Raw genomic sequence first — 19,733 nt, 5'->3', positions numbered from 1 at the left:
GAAAAACCAATAAAAAGAAACAATTTCTTTATTAATTACAACATATATACAATGTATACATTATAATTACAAAATATATGTAATTATTATTCTATAAAAACCTATATTGTACCTAGTCGACGTTATTACACTGACAGACGACCATACGGCCTCAAATGTCACCAATATCATTATGTCAATGCAACAATGACAGTAATGCCATGCCACTAACACTGGCACACTGTATCCCTTGACCAGAACTCACCCGCCGCTATATTATGAAACGCTGCTTAAATTATAGGCTTTGTTTTAAAAGATGTAAATATGATATTCAGACAACTCCAGTACAAATAGTCTAGAGAAATATTTTGGATGTTGCAGACAGGGCAGTGAGGATTTATTTATTTAAACCATAACTTTTGGTGAGTTCATCAATTACAACTGCGCTGACCTGATGATTTCTGAGATATCAAGGACACTACACACAAATATGCATGATGTACTGATCACTAGAATTGCTTTTAATTATGTATTTTATAAAAATTGTTTTGTTCGATATTTTACCCACTCTAGAAAAAATGCCGTTATTGGTAACAATTATATCTATGTTGTCAACTCTAAATAAACTATATTTTAGTTGTCAGCGGGCTCGCTCATGCTTGACTCAGGAAAATTGAGGAATATCAGTATTTTTATAATGAAACTAGGCAGAAGGGTGTAGGGTCCAGCCTGCGCTACCAGGTCCCCGGACCAGACACCGCCCCGTCCGCGCCGGTCTACAGTGGAATGTCAGCTGTCTTCCTGGCAGACAGACACGATCCATCGGTGATGACGACACTTGAGGCAGTCCCTGGTCGCCCCGTTACAAATGGGCGTGAACATTTAATTTTCCAAAATGGAAACATCATAATATTGTACTAAAGGTGTATTCATATATTTCACTAAATCACAATAAGACTACGTTTAGTAGAAGCGCGTCCGGCCCCACCTACGTGTATATGAACACTGCTATTTGCTATTTGACGGGTTCTCAACCACTTTAATGTAATTTAAAGATTCTTCGGAATCGTAAAGGGTCCGCAGCCTTACTGGTCGCCGACCGGCCGGGGGCTCCGGGCCAGCAGCCCCCTGTACTACGTAATGAACACATTTCTTCATAACGCGTTTTGTCGCATTCCGTTACAAGCGTCACCCTCCGCGCATTGCCACGACAAGGTGTTGCATATTACAATACCGTAATTAACTTTGAAAGTTATCTTTGGAACTAATTAAATATTAAAATAAACCCAGAGACAGTCCAAGCGTTCCATTGTGTCACGTCAGATATGGCCCGCCGGAGTATTGAGTGGCGCGTGACGTCATTAGAGTGTATGCAACACTAGAGCGTGCTGTCGACCAATCCGAGTACGTTATGAGCATTCTAAAGAAAAACTCGTAACCGTTTTAAAACGTCATAAAATGAATCACATTAACAATTTACTTAAACACAATTTTCGATGCGGAGAAAGAGATAAGCAAATTGTAACGAGAGAGAGAGAGACAGAGAATTATTAACGTCGTTTTGTTACACGTGGCTTTCACATAGAGCTTTCCATTTTGTCGAAAAAAGTTTCGTACGAGATCGGGAGAGCTTTTGAATAGTCCGTGCGCGTTTGCTTAGAGCGACCCCCCTCCCCCGGCGGGCGGGTGTCGCGTCCGGGGCCGCTCATATGATGTTGCAGCAGCGGCAGTAGCGGGGCCGGGCTCCACCGGCGGCCGCGGGCGGAGTCACCGGGGCGAAGTACGCGTGCACTTTGATGTTGGGTAGATGGTTCTGGAATCATGGCGAAATCCAACTTATAATTTCTATGAGATTACTAAGCTTACTGGTGGTAGGACCTCTTGTGAGTCCGCGCGGGTAGGTACCACCGCCCCGCCTATTTCTGCCGTGAACCTGTAATTTGTAACTCTACTGAGACCTTAGAACTTATATCTCAAGGTGGGTGGCGCATTTACGTTGTAGATGTGTATGGGCTCCAGTAACCACTTAACAAAAGGTGGGCCTGTGAGGTCGTCCACCCATATATGCAAAAAAAAAAGAGGTCAGTGGCATATTATTAGTTTGTAAGACCCCCCCCCCCCACCGGGGTCCCTGTGCGCACTCACCCTGAGCTTCCGTATGGCGTTCCTCGTGACCATCTGGCAGTCGTAGAGCTCGATGAGCTGCAGGTTGTGGCAGGACGTCAGGTGCTCCAGCGCCTCGTCGGTCACCAGGGGACAGTTGTCCAGACCTGGGGACACACGGCGTGCGCGTCATGCTCGGCTCCCGATTCACTTGTCAAGTTTGTATCAACTTACGGGTAGATGTGGATATTGTACGTTGATTGTACGTGGTTGATATTATTGTACGTGGATATTGTATATTATAGTTGGTGGCCGCTATAATAATCATGAAAACTTCTCACTCAGGGGTCAATGGGCCAATCTATTTTTTGTATTAAAGTGAAACTTATATATTACATCGTCTCAAACTTTTTCGTCTGTGTGTCGCATGTCGCGTGACGGTCGGGCGCGGAGTAGGGATAAAGTGAAAGGCGCTCGTCAGAGCAGCCGAGGTCAATATGGCGGCGCCTATAGTTCGCAGCAACCGACCGTGTAGTGTATAGACTGTTTGTGCCAGTGATCCACGCTATTTTGTTTGTTCTTGTCAGAGTTAAATGTCTATAATGTGAAAAAAAAAGTTTCACTTTTACCGTGGTTTCATAAAACCACACAATCCTTCTTTTTATCAATACTTAAACAAAAAGGATATTTTATAAGATTTCAATAAAGACGGTAAATAGTAAGACATGAGACCGGTGTCCTTGCGCCACTCACCTAGCACGGTGAGGTGCTCGGCGGCGCAGGGGGACAGGGACAGCTGCTTTATGCCGTTGTCCGTGATCAGGTCACAGTGGGACAGCGTCTGAAATAATAAAAAAAGCAATCGTCAAAATAGACACGTGTCAAATGTGACAGCTGTCATTCAGCTTGCCCAGAATTTGACTGTTTGTTTGTCAGCTGGCAGCCGGGTTCTGTGTACTAAAATTTATTTTAACAAAGTGAAAAAAATGGCTACTATAGGCGCATTGCGATCGTAGAGTGAACAGGGGGGTACGACGACCAGGCCTCTCCGCCCCTCAAGTCTGTCGGAGTCGCCCGCTCTCTACCGAGCTCGCTTGATTACTCAGGTCCGAGACGTTTTTACATAAATAATACTAATTTAGTTGACCTAAGGCCACTGGGCCGCAGCACAGACAACGTGGCCGCACCGAGCTGCCGCACGGGACCGGTTCTTTTTAAATCGTTTAAATTGAATAAAGGCAGTTTAATAAATAAAGCCTTAGTAACATATAGTTCCTGTATAATAAAATCAACAAAGAATTTACCATATATGAAAATTATACACTGAGTGTAAAATAACTATCTCTAAATGGCTCAGTTCTAAAAACTATGACGGAACAGAGGCTATACTACATATATTAAAGTAAAACACACACGCACGCACGCACGCACGCACACGCACGCACGCACGCACACGCACGCACGCACGCACGCACGCACGCACGCACGCACACGCACACGCACGCACGCACACACACACACACATTTGTTATGTATAATTGGTAGTATTGTGGTATATAACGTGCTTTTATGGAAGAGCAGAGTCTCCTAGTACAGGCTTGCACGTTTAAAAGGAGACTCCAATCATTGTATTGTTTTGACTCGTTTTTAAAAATAAAGTACTTTTGTATTTGTATTTTGTATATAAACCTCACCAATTTCTCAAGTCGCGGACAGCCCATGGACAGGTGCACCAGGGTGGCGTCGGTGATGAGGACACACTCTTCTAAGTCCATGCGCTCCAGCATCCTGCAGTTCTACGGTGGGGAACAAAACGGATTCTCATTATATAATTATTATTTTTTAAGGAATTTTATGACCTGGTAACTAAGACCATTAGGTCAAGTTTTATTTTAATTCCAATGAAAACTATTTTACATGAAAAATGGTATTACGAAATGAAATGAAGTTGATTAAGCTGGCGCTTGCATACAATATACGACGGCTTTTGTTCGAGGGCTCACGGGGCCTTGATATTTGTGGTGTAGACCGTGGACTACGGCAGAACAACCACATTCGAAGTGTACCGTACCTGGGGCATTATCTACTGCCGACCCTGGCCGGGCCCCAGGATTTAACGTCCGGAAGATGTGCGCGCTATTATACTTGTAGTTCCCAATTAACCAGTAACATACTCTGACAACCGTCTGGTCATGAGTTATATGATTAGGTACAATTTATTACTGTCAGGCTTTTTTTCCTACCTAAGCTGAGAGCTTTGAGAGGCTATTTCAGTGTAACTTTAACTAGTAGGTGAGCTCACGGGGCTCAAACCGGAGTGATGCTAACACTGATTCTAGCAAGAGTAAAGCTTCGCAGAATCTACCACCGGATCAGAAACGTGACCCACTGAGAAGATCCGGCGAGAAACTCAGTGGGCTGTGTCTATGAGTTCATTTACTTGTCGAACCGGGACCGATGACCGATGCTTGAGGTATCTAAAAGCACAGTTAGTGGATCGGGAGGATTCGTAATGACGTGAGAGTATGAGGGGGTACCCTTGCGAGCGCCTGGAAGCCGGCGTCGGTGAGCTGCGTGCACTGCGCCAGCTCGAGCGTGGCGAGGCGCGGCGCGGCGGCGGCCAGCGCGGCCAGCGACGCGTCCGTGAGCCGCGCGCAGCCCGACGCGCACAGCCGCCGCAGCGCGCCGCCCAGCCGCGACACCGCCTCGTCCGACACCGTCTGCGCAGCCGGCGCCCCTTGCAATACAATACTTGGCGACTCTGAACATAGCCGCAGGTCAATTTTCCGAACCGTACACTCGTAAAAAAAAGAGTTATTAGCATTCAATTTTGAACGTTAAATATTCATTATTAATTATTTAAAGGACAATGCCCGTTTTCTATGGGCGTTTGGGCCCCTAAAAAAAGTTGTCGGGTGATGATGATTTTAACTTAATTTGATAGACAAAGAAATATCGTTTCATATTCAGAAAACGATTTTTATATTCTCACCCAGGTTTAAGAGAAATCTGTTTTTTTCTGCAGCTAAAATTAAGTTGTTAATTGTTTTCTTCGAAATCAATAATCGCTCTCATCATTATTTACAGTATTAAATAAGTTAATTGTGGTTAATGTTGCTAGAAATAAGCCCTTACGTACATTTTACAAACAAGCAGGCAAAGAGCGTAGCCTATACAGCCTAGTCTGTCATAGTTATATTTTTTATATATTTTTTATGTTAATAAAAATCCGGTGTATTTCTTTTTATTGCTTTTTGGGAGTTTTGACGTCAACTTGATGAATAGCACATTGAGTGAGCGTGAATTTCCGCAACCTTTTATCTTGAAAAAAAAAAACAGTCACTGCTATGTTAGCCACAGTTTTATTCCAATGCCTTAATAATCGTGAACAACGATTATTGACATTTAATACACAAAACAACACCCAATTTGTATATTATACATCACAATAAGCTATTAAAAAAACATAAAATAAAACTTCAAGTGACGCTTCACTCGGGTTGCTGCCAAAACTCTCTGATCATATATAATAAGAATAGAGTAATGGTAGGCCATTGAGATTTTTACTAATGGAATCATTAATATCTAAAAATATTAAATAATTCATGGGTTTAAGTAATAATTATTATTACAATACATAAATATTGAATTGAACAACAATAAACTAAAAAGTCTGTGAATTATAACCATTAGCAATTTTTTTAATTTGTTGCTCAAGTCACAGACAACTCTTTCGTTTGTCAGCATATAAGTTTACTATAAGGCTGTATGGGCTAATTTTCCCTTTGTCTATTGGCGAATTCAAAAACTATGGTACTCAGTTTTGGGATGTTATCAAATAATTAATTTATTTTTTTGTAAAACAATGCCAGGGTGAAAGAAATGTTGATACATAAACTAAACAACATGAAAAAATAAGGCATAGTTTTTCAAGTACAAATAGTTTTGTCATGAAGTTGGCCCACTTTTGGGCATTGTCCTTTAAAATAAAATATAACTTCTTACGCGCATACATAAATACACGCACCCTTTTTTTTTATTGCCTTTGTAGGCAGACGAGCGCACAACCCACCTGATGGAGAGCTGTTACCGTGGCCCATGGACTTCAGCAATGCTAAAGACAGAGCCAAGCCGCTGCCTACCGCTCAATACTCTCCACAAGCCTCGTTTGAAGAAGGACATGTCATAGCGCTCAGGAAACACCGTGGAGGGGAGCTCATTCCATAGCCGGATGGTACATGGCTGAAAAGACCTCTGGAAACGCACTGTGGATGACCGCAGTGGCTCCAGGTAGTATGGATGAACTCTACTCCGGTGGCGGGCGGTGCGATGGTAAAACGAGATTTTATATCTTTAAACGAGCAATTCTTATATATATATATATATATATAATCTGAATCTCGGAAACGGCTTCAACGATTTTTATAAAATTTAGTATACAGGGGGTTTCGGGGGCGATAAATCGATCTAGCTACGATTTATTTTAGAAAATGTTGTTTTATTGTTTTCAATAATCAACTTTATGACTCTTCCCGACATCTATTGGCGAATAATAATACTATTTTTCATAATTTCAACTAACTGCTTTAAAGACACAATAACACTAAAGCTATTTCAGCAGATGGCGTTGTTAAGCCACATCAAAAAATCGTTTAGTGACGGTATCATCTCGAACAATTCCTCAGAGCACTCCCCATGGAGTGCCAGTCCCCGGGTACAGACACGGTGCGGCGGGCACGTACCTCGCAGCCCTGTATGTCCAGCACCTCGAGGTCGGGGCAGCGCGTGGCGAGGCTGATGACGGCGCGGTCGTTGACGTTCTTGCATCCTGCAACACCACGAGACCACTCAACTGTCGCACTTCGCGGACTCTTTATTATCAACAATTGTTCATTTGAACCCAGAGCCCCTAGAGCCATAAGGCAGGGTCGCTTCGTTACAGAGATAGAGTGGACAGTATAATAAATAAGAAATAATAACTTTGAACATACGTCTAAAGAAAAATATTTATTGTTAAAAAATTTTTAGTTACAATAAGGATTTTGTTTTTCAGTATCATTCAGTATCATTCAGTGTCAGGCAGTAAAGTCTGTCTTCAATTAAAAAAGAGGGCTTAATAATTTATTAATACTGTTTACTATTTAATTTTTAATATTAATTTTAAAAGAGATTAAGGCCTTTAAATATTTTTTTCTTATTATATCACAGAAAACACAAGTCTTTTATTGATCTTGTTTTGAAATACTCCAGACGGGTATATAAATAAAAACCTAAGAGAAAATGAAGGCAACATTTGTAACAATAATCCTAAGTGGATTATTGTTCTATATTCATGTATGTAATTTAGCATCGAGAGAATCTTTAACAGAGGTATATATATGTAAGACGCAACATCTCTGCACGGTTGAGCACGTCCTATGTGACCGGCGGTCGGCCTCACGGAGGTCACATGGGACTGCATCATCGTTCCACGGTCAGCCTAGCGTGGTGTATGTTGACCTCAAATGACGTCAAATGTTATGAAGTTGCGTTGAACCATTCTAGCGGCAATTTTCTTAAAAAAGAAAGGCGTTCAACTGTATTGTTGAGGTACAGCACTAGCTGCGTGTCTCCGCACTAGTGATGTTGACTGGTTACTATGGTTACATTTTCTTCTTATGAAGATTGTGTCGTAGTAAAGTTTTTATGAATAAAATATAGTTTGTGATAAATAACAGAGTCTGCTTATTCTTCCACATAAAATCTTAACATTTATAGTTCAATACGGCCCAGGGACAGCAGCAGACGGGCGCCGCCCCCACCAATTCCACTATCGTCAATACGTAGTCTGGGTACAGATTCCAGGGCCTCACCTTTACAAATGAAGCTCTTGAGCTTGGGACAGCCCCGGGCCAGCGCCTCCACGCCGCTCTCCGTTATGGACTGGCACCACGACACGTTCACGTGCGTCAGCAACTGGAAATAGTTACATTTACTCATTGAATACACACACAGTGACGTAGCCAACATCATGTTGTTCATAACAAAGCCATTTCGTGCCCGTGCGCCCGGGGGGCGGGGGGTTGGGGGCTTCGAGTGCACTACTGTACTGAGCACGCAGCGGGACAACACGGGGGGTGTTGGTGGCGTGAAGCAATGGGGTGGGGCAGCCTGAACCTCGCGTCTCGAGATGGGACACTGCTGTCTATGGGATAAAGCCAGTGATGGGACGTGGGCGGGAGTGTCCAGTAGTGCAGCGGCGGGGCTGGGCTGGTGGGCAGATGAGTGAGGCGCCTACTTACAGGACAGCCGTCGGCCAGCGCCTTTAGAGAGATGTCCGACACGCTGGGGCAAGAGTCCAAATTTATTCTAGAAAAAAAAAAAACAATATTTGACATCGCTGTGTTGCTGTATTTAAATATTAAACTAGCTTTTTCCCGCGACTTCATTTACGTAGAAGTAAGTATATTTTTGAATAATAGAATGTTAAGGAGCTATTTAAGGTACAAAAATCATGCTTTTTAGCCGACTTCAAAAGAGGAGATTATTAGTGCTCCGCTCGTATTAGTCTTAGTGTGATGTTATATAGCCTTCCTCAATAAATGGGCTACCTGAGACTGAAATATTTTTTCTAATCGGACCAATAGTTCCTGAGATTAGCGCGTTCAAACAAACAAACTCTTCAGCTTTATAATATTAGTATAGATTAATACTCTATTTAATGTAATGAATTAATTAGTTTCCTTCATTTATTTTTCGACAATCCGACATGCCATTATGCCCCTCAATAATTATTATTATTTTGTCAATAAAACTTCCGTTCGTACAGACACGTGCGTATCATTCGTCTAGACTAACAATTCTTAGACTATCGTTTTTAAAAATCACTTACTGAACCTCATCTTCCTATAAGTCACGTAGATATGTATACGAGGGCTGCACTAAAAGTATCGGGAATGGAATATTTCCACTGTTCCTGTCATATTAAAATCTTTTTAATTGAAAACTCCTTGGTTTTAAAAATCGAATACCATTTATTTATTTAAAAAAAGATTCTCGGTCTTGTCACGAGGTTTTGTCAAACTTGTTTAGTCGTTGAGAAAATGGAATTGACTCGAGAAAATTCAAGAGCGATGATTTATTATGACTTTCGAAGTGGTTTAACACAAAAACAGTGTGTTGACCGGATGATTTTTGCATTTGGTGATGAAGCCCCATCCAAAACCACAATTTATCGCTGGTTTGCTGAGTTTCAACGTGGACGTGTCAAGCTCAGTGATGATCCCCGTCAAGGTCGTCCAAAAACTGCAGTCACCCAAGAAAACGTTGATGCTGTGCGTAAGCTGATTGAGGAAGATTTGACATGTGACATACCGCGAAATTCAGGCAACTTTAGACATTGGCATGAGTCAAATACAAATAATCTTGCATGAACAATTAGGTGTAAAAAAGTTGTTTTCCCGATGGATACCGCATTCACTCTGTGAAGAGCAAAAAGCGGCTCGCGTTACTTGGTGCGTCAGAACTCTCGAAAGATTCCACGCAGGATCCTCAAATGCTGTATACAACATTGTATCAGGTGACGAATCCTGGATATACGCGTACGAACCCGAAACAAAAAACCAGTCACGAGTTTGGGTGTTCGAAAATGAGTTAAAGCCAGCAAAAATTGTTCGTTCACGGAGTGTTGCAAAAAAAATGGTGGCCACGTTTGTCCCCAAAACCGGCCATGTTACGACTATTCCTCTTGAGGGACAAAGAACGGTTGATGCAGAATGGTATGTTAGCATTTCTTTGCCACAGGTCGTTTCTGAACTCCATCCTCCATCACGACAATGCGAGTTCTCACACCGCGCACAGAACAAAAGAGTTTTTAGAGCAAGAAAACATAGAATTATTAGACCATCCGCCGTACAGCCTCGACCTAAGCCCTAATGATTTCTATACTTTCCCTAAAATAAAGAATAAATTGCGTGGACAGAGATTTTCATCACCTGAAGAAGCTGTGGACGCCTACAAAACGGCCATTTTGGAGACCCCAACTTCCGAATGGAATGGTTGCTTCAATGATTGGTTCCATCGTATGGAAAAATGTGTCAAATTTCGCGGAGAATACTTCGAAAAGCAATAAATACATTTTTAAATAGTAATGTTGTGTCACTTCGTTAATTCCCGAAATTTTCAGTGCCACCTAGGTACATATTGCAATGAGTCATAATTTGAAACATTATAACCCGACTCTGTACTTCTAATGCAAATAATTTACTAATTTTCATATATTAACTACACTGACAGTTGTGACAACTGTCAATTCCAAAGTCCGTCACTATTGACATTGACAGCTCTACTCACTTCTGCAGTTTGCTGCATCTCCTGCCCAGCGCCTGGCACGTCTGGTCCGTTATCTTCTTGCATTTGTTCAGGTTCAGATCTTCAATGTTCGGACACGACTGGAAAATGATAGCAACGGTCAAACATCAAGGGGCGCAGAGCAGTGTTACCTCGGCACCACGCTGGCGCACCGTGAGCTCTTGTGAGCAGCGGTGAGCCAGGCCAGGTTCGAACCTGCGCCAGCGTCTTCATGGAGCCGTCGCCGATGCTCTCGCAGCCCCTAAGGGACAGCTGCCGGAGGAACCCGCCGCATCGCTGCGAGATGTTCTCTATGACCGGACCCTGGGCGGAAATATCTCACTTTAGTTTATTCGTGCTCTAAAAGTAACATTGACTGTCAAGTTTAGTACGCTTTACATTGCGCGTTCACTTAGCAATTTTTTTTAATGGATTTTATGACCTGGTAACTAAGACCTTTAAGTCATGTCTTATTTTAATACATATTCATATTTTTATGAAAAATGATAATATGGAGTGAAATTAAATGAAATGAGATCAAATATAACCTCAGTAAAATGGTGGCCATTTACTGAGACTTTTTCTGTAAACTTTTTGGAGGATCCCGAGAAGTTACGTTCAGCGGCTTTGTTTCATTTTCCCACATTTGTGCACTTTCACAGATATTAAACAGTTAATAAACCACCGTTATTACACATTTAAACCTGAAGAAACACTAAATAGTCAAAATAAAACAAATCACACAACTTCACTGCTCGCGTTCCCGCCAAAAAGTCCCCCTTAGTAAATTAATTTTAGGTTAAAGTAGTAATTGTTTGCTTGTTTACGCTTTATAATCCGCAATAATACTTGATTATAGTTAAAATTTTATACAATGATCAAAAAGCCGAGCGCTATAACATGTCCTTCTTCAAACGAGGCTTGTGGAGTACTTAACGGTAGGCAGCGGCTTGGCTCTGCCCCTGGTATTACTGACATCTATAGGCGATGGTAACCACTCACCACCGGAGGGGCCGTATGCTCGTATGCATACGTCATAATCGGTTGCTCTTGGCAGGGCAGTCGTGGTCATGAGGAATTCTTGGCAGATGTTTTCCATAGTTTACGAACCGAGGCCCGGCGCACACACTCGTTAAGTGGGGTCTCAGTAAGGTCTTTCACCTGATCAGTCCAGCGCATGGGGATTCGTCCACGAGATCTCTTACCATTGACCCTACCCTGAACAATCTATATATATATATAAATGAAGTGCTGTTCGTTAGTCTGGCTAAAACTCGAGAACGGCTGGACCGATTTCGCTAATTTTGGTCTTGAATTATTTGTGGAAGTCCAGAGAAGGTTTAAAAGGTAGATAAACATGAAAATGCTCGGATTTAAATAGAAATAACAACTTTGTTTTTACTTTAATGTGTCCCCCGTCGGACGGATTCCATTTATTTGTTTTAAGTTTATTTTATGCAAAAGTTTAGGTCTTTTATTTATCGATTGAGGCATTACGAAGTCTACCGGGTCAGCTAGTAAACAATAAATAACTCGTATGCGTAAAAGGGCAATAAAACAAGCCTCCCTCGTACAGTCCTACAAAGAGTAAGTTAGCGTCACGCGGCGGATCCCACTCACCTCCACATCCCTCTGGAACTCGAACAAATCTATTCGTTGCCAGTTGGAGCCGTCGAGCGCCAGAATATTCCATAGCTTGGAGACCTGTAACGATCAGCTGTTATGTGTTTTTGTTCGTATCCTATTAAGCGCTTCTTTTAAGCTCGCAGTGGATCCAGTTTGAGGGACACTTATTCAGTGTGCGTAATTTTAAACTTTTTCGTCTGTGTGTCGCATGTCGCGTGACGGTCGGCCGCGGAGTAGGGATAAAGTGAAAGGCACTCGTCAGAGCAGCCGAGGCCAATATGGCGGCGCCTATAGTTCGCAGCAGCTGACCGTGCAGTGTATAGACTATTACTCATTAGTGCCAGTGCTCTACGCTATTTTGTTTTTGTTTTTGTCAGTGTTTAATGTAAATGTTGTTTGTCAGAGTTAACTGTCTATAATGTGAAAAAAAAATTCACTTTTACCGTGGTTTCATAAAACCACACAATTTTTTATTAAATGTGTAGACGAACTCACAGCCCACCTGGTGTTAAGTGGTTACTGGAGCCCATAGATATCTTAAACGAAAATACCGCCACCCAACTTGAGATATAAGTTCTAAGGTCTCGGAGTAGTTACAACGGCTGCCCCACCCTTCAAGCCGAAACGCATTACTGCTTCACGGCAGAAATAGGCGGGGCGGTGGCACCTACCCGTGCGGACTCACAAGAGTTTTTTAATGTCCTCGATAGCGTAAAAGTTAACTCAAATTTGTATGCAGTTGGAACAGCGACGCTAACGGCAAACGTTCCAACTCCATACAGATTTGAGTTAACTTTCACTCTGTCGAGAACGTTAAAACACTCGTACTAAGCACACTGATCGCTAAATCGATACGGTGCTCGATTTTCGCTATTAAGACCCCGGCGTTAGGTTCTGGGGGTCGCCAACCGTTTTAAATCTAATTCGGTGTCACTCACAATAGGTACCGTCGACCCGGAAACTTGAGGTCGGGGTCATGAATAAATTGAATTATATGCAAATAAAATTAAATTAAATTTTAACACGTGCAAATATGTAGTACTAACCGGTATTGCTAGTTTTAATTATTTATTTTTAATGTAATTTTAATACGCAATGGTGCTTCTATGATTGGTTTGCAAATCTAATATAATATTGTTTATTTTCCCTGTGACTGGTGCTGCCAAACTTGAGACATAAAGTCTCCTATGCCTTACTATAGCAGAACTTAAGAAATGTTCACGATTGACTTCCACGTTGAAGGAATAACATAATGTAATAAAAACCAAACCCAAAAATTATAATTTGCGTAATTACTGGTGGTAGGACCTCTTGTGAGTCCGCACGGGTAGGTACCACCGCCCTGCCTATTTCTGCTGCGAAGCAGTAATGCGTTTCGGTTTGACCTTAGAACTCATATCTCAAGGTGGGTAGCGGCATTTACATTGTAGATGTCCATGGGCGCCAGTAACCACTTAACACCAGGTCCACCCATCTAAGGAATAAAAAATGATAAATATATTATATATATATTTTTAAGAGCAGTACCTACCTGCGCACATCTGCACAGCGACACCACGTCTAAGTACGACAGTATCCTCAGCAGCAACTCCTTGGGCAGTTTCCTGTTGATGTGGTTCTCATCTTCGTTCGTAAAACGAGTTATCTGTAACGTAAAATAAAACTTTTACAATTCTTATTCATATTCCATTTCACTGATTAGCAATGAAGCATTTGCATTAAAAGCAAAATTATTATTATTACATTACATTGTGTATTTGTATGTATACATATTTATAATAACTAGAGGTCCCGCAGTAGTCGAAATTCGACTATAATTAATTGGAATTGTAAGTTTGTACACTATTATGATTGTATTTTATACTTCTATAATCACAAACTTCGCCAAGACTACACTATAAAAATATTTACAAAAGCAAACAATATTTAATCTATTCTCAATTTGACAACAGGCGTCAAGAACAAAAGTTTGACAATAAATAGTATGCATGCGTGTGTGCGTCAAATACATGGTATGTAGTGTGTATAATGTTTTCTTTATTGATTTAATGTATCTTTTATGCATTAGAGGTTTGGAGCCTCTGGGTTTGCGGAGGGACTTCGGTTCCCTCTGTATTTTATACCGTATGTTCCATGGGGAGTGCTCTGAGGAATTGTTCGAGATGATACCAGCATCTCGTTTTTACCATCGCACCGCCCGCCACCGGAGTAGAGTTCATCCATACTACCTGGAGCCACTGCGGTCATCCACAGTGCGTTTCCAGAGATCTTTTTTGCCACGTACCATCCGGCTATGGAATGAGCTCCCCTCCACGGTGTTTCCCGAGCGCTATGACATGTCCTTCTTCAAACGAGGCTTGTGGAGAGTATTAAGCGGTAGGCAGCGGCATGCTGAAGTCCATGGGCGACGGTAACCACTCACCATCAGGTGGGCCGTATGCCCGTCTGCCTACAAAGGCAATAAAAATAAAAATAAAAAAAATAAACTTTTAAAATATATTAGCATTGTGCACTTCTTCTCTATATTCTCTTTAAGTGTGGAAAATTTCATACTCCTCCGTCCGCGCAATTTTCGTAAAAAGGGATACAAAGTTTTTGCTTCACTTATTAATTTATAAATATTTAAATGTATGGTGTTTGTGTATGTATGTGTATGTTGAATTGAAATATAGATAATATTTCAATTGATTGGTACACCGCGTGTAATTCGTTTCCAAATGTCCACCTGATGGTTGTCTGGAAGAGATCGCTCTTTTTTTTTTTATTGCTTTATACCAGCTACTTCCATTTGACTCCATACAGAAACGGGCTGTTCGGATGGTCGGTGGTCCCGCGTTTTTAAGCTGTTAATACAGCTTATTTAGTAATAACATGTTTACTAGTGGGTGGCAGCATTTACATTGTAGATATCTATAGGCTCCGGTAACTACTTAACACCAGGTGGGCCGTGAGCTCGTCCACCCATATAAGCAATAATAAAAAAAAAATACCCTGGAGTACTTTTCTTTCACAGAGATGCGCGACCGCCTTTGTATTGGGACACAAAATATAGACATAAATCACGTCACGTGGGTAGCTGGGACACACAAGGGTCATACCGCTTCCGACCAGTGTCAGGAGACAACCACATGAGAGTTACGTTCAGAGGTGTGGGTCAATGGATAGATTAAGGACCGTTAATTCATTTGCAGGAACACACCAGATGCAAACCGCTTACAACGGATTACTCTATATATATATGGTAGGGCTGGATTCCACAATGCTATTAATGTATATATAGCTACTAAACAAATAAAAAAAGAAAATGAGAATCAGTTTTATTTTTATTTTTATTATTTGCCGATTGCAGATAAATATAGAGAAAAAAAATATATTTTTTTTAAATGCGCCACCCAGCTTGAGATATAAGTTCTAAGATCTCAGTATAGTTACAACGCATTACTGCTTCACGGCAGAAACAGGCAGGGCGGTGGTACCTACCCGCGCGGACTCACAAGAGGTCCTACCTCCAGAAACAACAGTTGACAAACAAAGAAGAATAAGACACTTAATTATTGAGTCTTTGCTTATCTCAATTTAGACTATCACATAATTCCCTATATTAACTATTTAAGAAATTGTTTTATTAATAATAGACAATACACACATGTTTTTGCTTAATTACAGAAAAACAAATTTAAGGAACCAGATCCAGGATAACATAGATATTGCAGTCACGGTAATTTATCTATTAAACCTTTGGGTAATTACACCGTACACTTGGTAATACACTTGGTAATAAATAGATAAATTAGATCTATCACTGGATCAGCTCTCAACCCACTGAGAAGATCTCACAAAAAACTCAGTGGGCTGTATCTATGGATTATTTCGCTTGTGGTTTTTTTATCTACGCGAACAAATAGGATTATGTCGGCAAGAGTTATTCTAACAAAAACTGACTGTGAATGAGGTACCAATTCTACACACTGGTTTGTTTGTGAGCCATCATAACCACATCCACGCGTGAGATCTATGCCATCAAAATGACTATAGACAAGGTTATAAATTATACTACAGTCGGTACAGTATCAGGAATAGGAAATACACCTGGTGAACTCTGTGGGGTCTTAATTGTATCGTATAGTGGCTCCCTGGCCCTACCGGGACACATGGCATCATGGCAGAAATAGTCAGAGCGATGGTTCTTACCCTGGGATTAAAATACACCATACTACCAATGACTGTGTTTTATTATTGAATTTTAAGAGCACATTCAATGTTGTTTTATCTTGTATTATTTAATGATTAATTAAGGTTTGTTGAAGTCTAAGATGATGATGAAGTCGTTTAAGTAAATGTCAGCACTTTGAAGTGTATATTTACTAGAGAAAAAGGCTCAGAAGGGCTCAAAAAGTCTCATGGTGTTCCATAACTCAGTTAATGTCTCCATACCTGTGTTTGTCTCTTTTGATGTATTTTCTATCACTGCTGTTGGGGAATGCCCTTAGTATTTTGACTATACCCATTTAACCCATTTAATATATCCTAAATTACATTCAGCAGCCACGTTTAAAAATTTCTTTAGATCTTACCTCGGTGCTTAAAAAGTTTCCTATAATTAGGAGCCTAATTATTCATTCCATAACTGTCATAGCTAATGTCATAAGACTGTTTTATGTCATGTATTTTACTACAATCAACAAATCGGGGAAAACTGGAAATACTGAACTCACTATCTATTATTTTCATATATTGTTTGTTATGTACCGTGGAGACTAGAAACACATTGTATGATTCTACACAAGCTGCATAATTGTCTAGATCTAGAATATGAAACTTTAATTAGAATACTATCAGCGTCATTGCAATTTTTCTTGGGAGAATATACTGGCCTGAATTTTTTTAAAGATAATAGGTAGGTACTTTTCCTAACTCTTATCCTTCACAAATGTATGTTAGGCAGTTACAATGTGGGGAACATGTTAATGTATGATGTGTAATTTAAGATGTTCTGCATTTTTCATTACAAATATATGTCATACATTTTAATATGCAAGGTTTTTTTTTGAAAGCGAATTATAGTTTAGTTTTTTTATTATAAATAATAAAAAATTGAAAATATTTCTACAGTGCATGTATTTATACATAATTATTGTATTATTAATGTGTGTGCAAATGTTAAATTAATTTTCTTAATTTCGATAGAATCATAACGGTAGCGACGCATGAGTTGAGTGTCCGGCGCACGCGCAGGTCGTTTACACTGACCCGAACAAAGAAAAGCAATTAAAACAATTGTGGTTTCTTCATTTTTAAATCACTTTTTACAGTTGGATTATTTTAATGAAAAAAAAAGTATGTAACCGGAATGAATTAATATGTAAGATTACATGTATTAACATGTAAGATTGACAAAAACGGAACGTAAAACATTGAATTTAAAAATAGAACATGTTTATATTTTGACAGGTTTCACACTCGCGATATCCTATCCTAAATAAATGTCATGTACATATGATTTGTTTCAATAAATACGTATTTTTGTAAAGAACAAAGGAATTAATTCGAATCCATGTCAGCTGTTCATGTGAAAAAAAAACACAAACAAAGATACTCATCAATTTACCTCGAATTTACTCCTCCCAGAATGCGTCATGCTCGGGTACGGCGTTACTTTCGCCACGCTGCTATGTTATTTAACCAAAACGCCGGCACTAAGCAGTTATTTCACTCAGAGACGTAGTACAAAACAAATATGGAGGAAATTTATTTGATTTTCGCAGACAAGAGATTTGATGGCCTTCGTCAGCTGCGGCCAGTGCTGCCAGACTAAAATGTAAATACTCCCGTATTAACTATTTTTGAGCATTATCTGTAATGAATTATTAATGTGGAGTTCAGGTGTAATATAGTTGTTTCCGATCTGTTTTGTGTGTTCGTTCTAAACATGTGTAAGTAATGCGAGTGGTATTACTCCGGTAATATTACTCTACGATGTAATGCAACATCACACATTACGCTAAGGAAACAAACATCACACTATCACCCACAGAACACTATTACTTCTAGCGAAGCTATCACCCAACATGTTTCTTTCTTTGTCGTGTAATGTTGCTTGATACACGAACGGAACCGAGCGAGCGAGACAGACAGACCGATCTACGCAAAATAAATGAGCAAGCGACACGGAATTATTCCTAGTGATTTTGAACCGTATGCCCTGGCCGCTAGGTACATTTTTATACCTATGGTACGTCTGAATTTTAATATAGGTATTTGTGTTTATATTTTTCATGGGCCAGCCAGTAGCTCCCCGCAAGTAGTTACTTAATTTTTTATTCGCAACTTTTGTAAAATCGCTAGTCGCTCGTAATTGTTTAGTAATATTTCATATTAATTTTTGTGTTTGAATTACTTAAGCACTTGCTTGAAGATAGTTTTATTATTTGTTTTAATGCGTGTTTAATAAGTGAAAGAAAGAATGGCGTCTAAATGAAAGTACAGTCCTCTTTGGATGCATTTTGAGGAGACCGCGCCGAAACAATGCGTCTACTGCTCTCGTATATTAACATTATCGTCGAGCTCAATTTGCATTCTAAGTCGCCATATGAAATACGTTCATCCCACAATAAATTATATTAAGTAAAAAATAAAATTATTATAATTAAATAAGTCAATCTCTGTCAAGTAATATAACAGTGTATTACAATACAAAGTATGAACACATCACTTAAGTAATGATTCGGGTGTATAGATACAATGTATTCGTCACAGTATCTATTGAACGCACCGAGTAATGTTAAGAGTGATGTGTAATGTTTTCGAGTAATATCACCTGTCTGTAAAAGTGATGTCATATCACATTACATTGAGAAGTGATGTTTTGCGCAAGTCTAGTTCGTTCACTGGACCTTTTACTTATTTGCCAAACTTAATGTCATGTATTTCCTGGGCACCTCTTGTAGTTTTTACATTAATTTAAAAACCCTTCTAGAATGGTATTTTCTTGAAAAACCGGATCAATAACAGAAGTTTTTAAATGAAGCTCTCACTTCTGGAAATATAATTTCCTATTGATGTCCTTCAAACAAACACACCCATAAGCTTGTCTGGTCCAAAATTTGATTGAAGCAATTTTGAGTGCTTGGTTCGTCCTACTTACTAGAAATCTCAATTATGGTCAGTGGTTCTTTTATATTCTTAGTTTGATTGAAAATAAGCCGTCTAGTGGCCGACGCCCGTAAACAGAATGTGTATAAGAGAAATGACCTAACTCGCTTTCTTCTTTTCTCCACGGTCGAGTGGTTCGCGAGAGGCTCTGTCTATTCTCACTCTCACTCCCCTAATCTGTATATTTTCTCTCTAACCGTAACGACTCTGTCACGAGTTAAATTTTACTCTCAACGTGCCTAAAGAAGTTTCACTTCAAATATTAATAAGAGGTTTTACCGATACACTCTCGGTGTTTTTAGGCTTTTTCTAGAATCGGCCACTGTTCTCGTTGAACTCCTCGAAGATTTCAATATGCGACGTAATCTACAGACAGAATCAACTCAGATTCAAACCAAATCTTATCAGCGGGTCGCGATTCCGATCCAGTGGTAGATCCAGCGAAGCACTGCTTTTGCTAGAGCAAATGTCAAAATGATCTAAATTAAAGTCAAAATAGTCGCTCAAGGCTATTAGCAAAAAGTTGTAGGCAAAACAAGCGCCTA

At 40.2% G+C, this 19,733-nt stretch overlaps 1 protein-coding gene across 1 annotated transcript; it reads right to left on the bottom strand.

Annotated features, from left to right (window-relative positions):
• Positions 1 to 10: 10 nt before the first annotated feature.
• On the bottom strand, positions 11 to 17,806 carry LOC114250246 (uncharacterized). The gene is made up of 13 exons (XM_089733169.1): positions 17,645 to 17,806; positions 13,568 to 13,681; positions 12,031 to 12,114; positions 10,627 to 10,734; positions 10,414 to 10,511; positions 8,364 to 8,430; positions 7,935 to 8,037; positions 6,825 to 6,910; positions 4,620 to 4,802; positions 3,777 to 3,878; positions 2,836 to 2,923; positions 2,125 to 2,249; positions 11 to 1,792 (listed from the first exon to the last, which is right to left on the bottom strand). Exons 1-13 carry the CDS (start codon positions 17,672 to 17,674, stop codon positions 1,685 to 1,687), a joined length of 1,296 nt encoding a protein of 431 aa, XP_089589295.1. The 5' UTR covers positions 17,675 to 17,806; the 3' UTR covers positions 11 to 1,684.
• Between the last annotated feature and the right edge of the window lie 1,927 nt (positions 17,807 to 19,733).

This window comes from Bombyx mandarina, chromosome 02, assembly GCF_030267445.1.
Source record: "Bombyx mandarina strain Sakado chromosome 02, ASM3026744v2".
In the NCBI taxonomy this organism is placed as follows: Eukaryota; Metazoa; Arthropoda; class Insecta; order Lepidoptera; family Bombycidae; genus Bombyx; species Bombyx mandarina.
Note: the sequence above shows the minus strand (reverse complement) of the source record. Positions and strands in the feature narration are given on the sequence as shown.

Coding starts and splice junctions, on each gene's coding strand:
- LOC114250246 (XM_089733169.1), bottom strand. CDS start 17,674: ATGACGCATTCTGGGAGGAGTAAATTCGAG. Junction 8,431..10,413: donor AGATGCAGCAAACTGCAGAA/GTGAGTAGAGCT, acceptor TTTTTTTTCTAG/AATAAATTTGGACTCTTGCC. Junction 4,803..6,824: donor TGGACATACAGGGCTGCGAG/GTACGTGCCCGC, acceptor CCGGCTGCGCAG/ACGGTGTCGGACGAGGCGGT.